The sequence below is a fragment of the Pezoporus wallicus genome, unplaced genomic scaffold, assembly GCF_028554395.1.
Source record: "Pezoporus wallicus isolate ANWC-B61680 ecotype Strahan unplaced genomic scaffold, APGP_CSIRO_Pwel_v1 contig_8166, whole genome shotgun sequence".
NCBI lineage: Eukaryota > Metazoa > Chordata > Aves > Psittaciformes > Psittacidae > Pezoporus > Pezoporus wallicus.
In genome coordinates, this window is record NW_026638114.1 from 1583769 (window position 1) to 1586260 (window position 2492).

General features: G+C 52.7%; 1 protein-coding gene across 1 annotated transcript; it reads right to left on the bottom strand.

Moving 5' to 3' along the window:
- Positions 1-933: 933 nt before the first annotated feature.
- On the bottom strand, positions 934-2267 carry HNRNPA0 (heterogeneous nuclear ribonucleoprotein A0). Its single transcript, XM_057409397.1, has 2 exons — positions 2083-2267; positions 934-2033 (listed from the first exon to the last, which is right to left on the bottom strand). Exons 1-2 carry the CDS (start codon positions 2265-2267, stop codon positions 1268-1270), a joined length of 951 nt encoding a protein of 316 aa, XP_057265380.1. The 3' UTR covers positions 934-1267.
- Between the last annotated feature and the right edge of the window lie 225 nt (positions 2268-2492).

The following is a 2492-nucleotide window of genomic DNA, read 5'->3' on the forward strand; positions in this document are numbered from 1 at the left end:
AGTCATCTAGTGGCATGAAATACCTTTCCAAAGTCTAGTACAATGTTAGCAAACCACTTTTCCTCCTGCTGTAACGAAGCCTGCAGCAAGGGGGCTGCCATCCTGTCGGTAGATGGTGCTGCGAAAGATTCCTGGGGAACTTTAACGAAGGACAATAGTTCAGAGTGAAAAGTCTGTTAACCCGGTACTATGAAAACAAGTACGCGTTTAAGACGGGATAAATGTCGACCCTTTCCTGGAAGGAATCATACACAGACAAACCGAGAAGAGGACCTGAAACTAAGCAATAGGAAATTCGGAACATTTCATATGAATGAAGCACATGCTTAACACAAACTATTTCTTCAAAACTACACAGTACATACGTTGATGGAAAAAAGTCCTATAGAAAAAATTGACCAACCATGTCAGCACGTCAAACCGCCCAGTACAAGATGGTGGATGCACACAAACGGGGGGAGAACAAGGGATTTAAAAACAGACCACATCCACGGGTTAGTACTTCAAAAATTTCTCTTGTCGAGCGCCTGAAAGCCAATGAATCCACTAGCAGGGGGTAGCAAAAAAGTCAGTTAGGACCTTTACTGGCAAGAAAATATTTACTCTAGGTACACAAGAGCTTTGAAATCAGAGGAACGCTTGCTTCAAACCTACAAAAGCCTTCAAACCGTACGGAATGGATCCTAGGAAAAATAATTAGACATGTAAAGGTCAATGAACACAGTGATTTATTTAAAAAATAAAAAACGTAAAAACGATTTTTTTTCCTCCTTTACAGAAATGTTAATTTCAGTCATGGGATCCGAGTAGGTTTTGTAGAAAAAAATGTAGGAGCCAGGTATCGAGTCCTTATAACAAAGGAAATTCCCCCATAACCCTTCCCAGTTTTTACTCCAGATCAACAAGACAACTCCCACCCGGTACGCCCCCCCCCATCCCCCAAAAAAACCCAAAACAAATTAAAACAAGACATTTTTCGTTGCTAGTATAAAAACGACCAAGGTCCAAGTAATAATAAAAAAATAGAGTCCATCAATGACTGTAACACAAAGTATGTGTATGTGTGGCCCAGTCCATCTTCAGAGAGAAAGAAGTGGCACAGGCAGCAGAGGCGACCCTCAGGGGGCATTTAGGAGCTGCTCCCACAGCTGGGAGACATTTAAAAGGAGATGCCCTTCGGCGAACGAGGGGAGAAACCATTTAGAAGCTGCCCCGTATCAAAGGGAGGGCTTTCCACGCCACCCCCAATGGGTATGGGCGCTCCAGCTCAGAAAGAGCCGCCCCCGTAGCCTCCCCCACCATAGCCTCCTCTGTACGGTCCACTGTTACTGCGGCCCCCCCAGCTGCCGCCCCCTCCTCCACCTCCTCCGCCGCTCTTCATGGGGCCGTAGGAGGACTGATGCTGGCTGTAGCTGCCGAACCCGCCGTACCCGTTGCCGTAGTCGCCGCCTCCCCCTCCGCCGCCACCGCCGTAGGAACCGCTGCCATAGGAGCCGTAACCGCCACCGCCGCCACCTCCTCCTCCACCGTAACCGCCGTAGCTATTATAACCGCCGCCTCCTTTGGAAAGACCGTTGTGATCCCGGTTGCCGGATCCGCCGCCGCCCCGGCCCCTTCCTCCGCCTCTGCCACCCCGGGAAGGCCTAGAACCGCCGCCTCCCCCGCCCGACTGGATGTCCTCCTTGGGCACAGCCTTCTTCACCTCCACTCGGTGGCCCTGGATCGGGTGGAACTTGACCACGGCCGCCTTGTCGGCGGCATCGTGATTCTGGAAATAGACGAAGCCGAAGCCGCGCTTTTTCCCGCTCTGTTTGTCGGCGATAATCTCAGCCTTCTCCACCGGGCCGAACTGACTGAAATGCTGCACCAGGTCCCCTTCGCCTACGTCCCCTTTGAGGCCGCCCACAAAGAGCTTCTTCACCTTAGCGTGAGCCCCCGGTTTGGCCGAGTCCTCCCGGGACACGGCCCGCTTCAGCTCCACCGCGTTCCCGTTGAAACGCTGACCGTTTGAAACGCTGACCGTTACCCGCCACCTCACGGAACGGCGTTACAGCGCTGTCCCGGCCCCAGCGCTGTCCTTACCTCATGGCCGCGTTCCCTTCTCCGCCCCGGCCGGCCGCAGCCTCGCACCTTCCCCAGCAGCGCGGCATCCCAGGGCCGTACGTTCCTGACGGGCAGCGACGCCTCTCGTCGGGGGTTTTATCCACCCGGTTTTGTCCAGCTGCTGTCTGCTCCCTCCTAGCGTTGGTTGGCCGCTCTTCACTCATTTGTGCCCGTGTCCCGCTTTCCAGCATAGAATCAATGAGGTCAGAAAAGACCTTCAAGGTATCAAGTCCACCACTAACCAGTGCCACTAAGCACCACATCCACATGGTTTTCAATGCTGTCCTTCACTGAAGAAACTGCCTAATTTCCAGTCTAACCCTGCCCTGATGCAGCTTGAGGTCCATTTCCTCTCGTTCTATCACTCAGTTGTTCCTTGGGAGCAGACT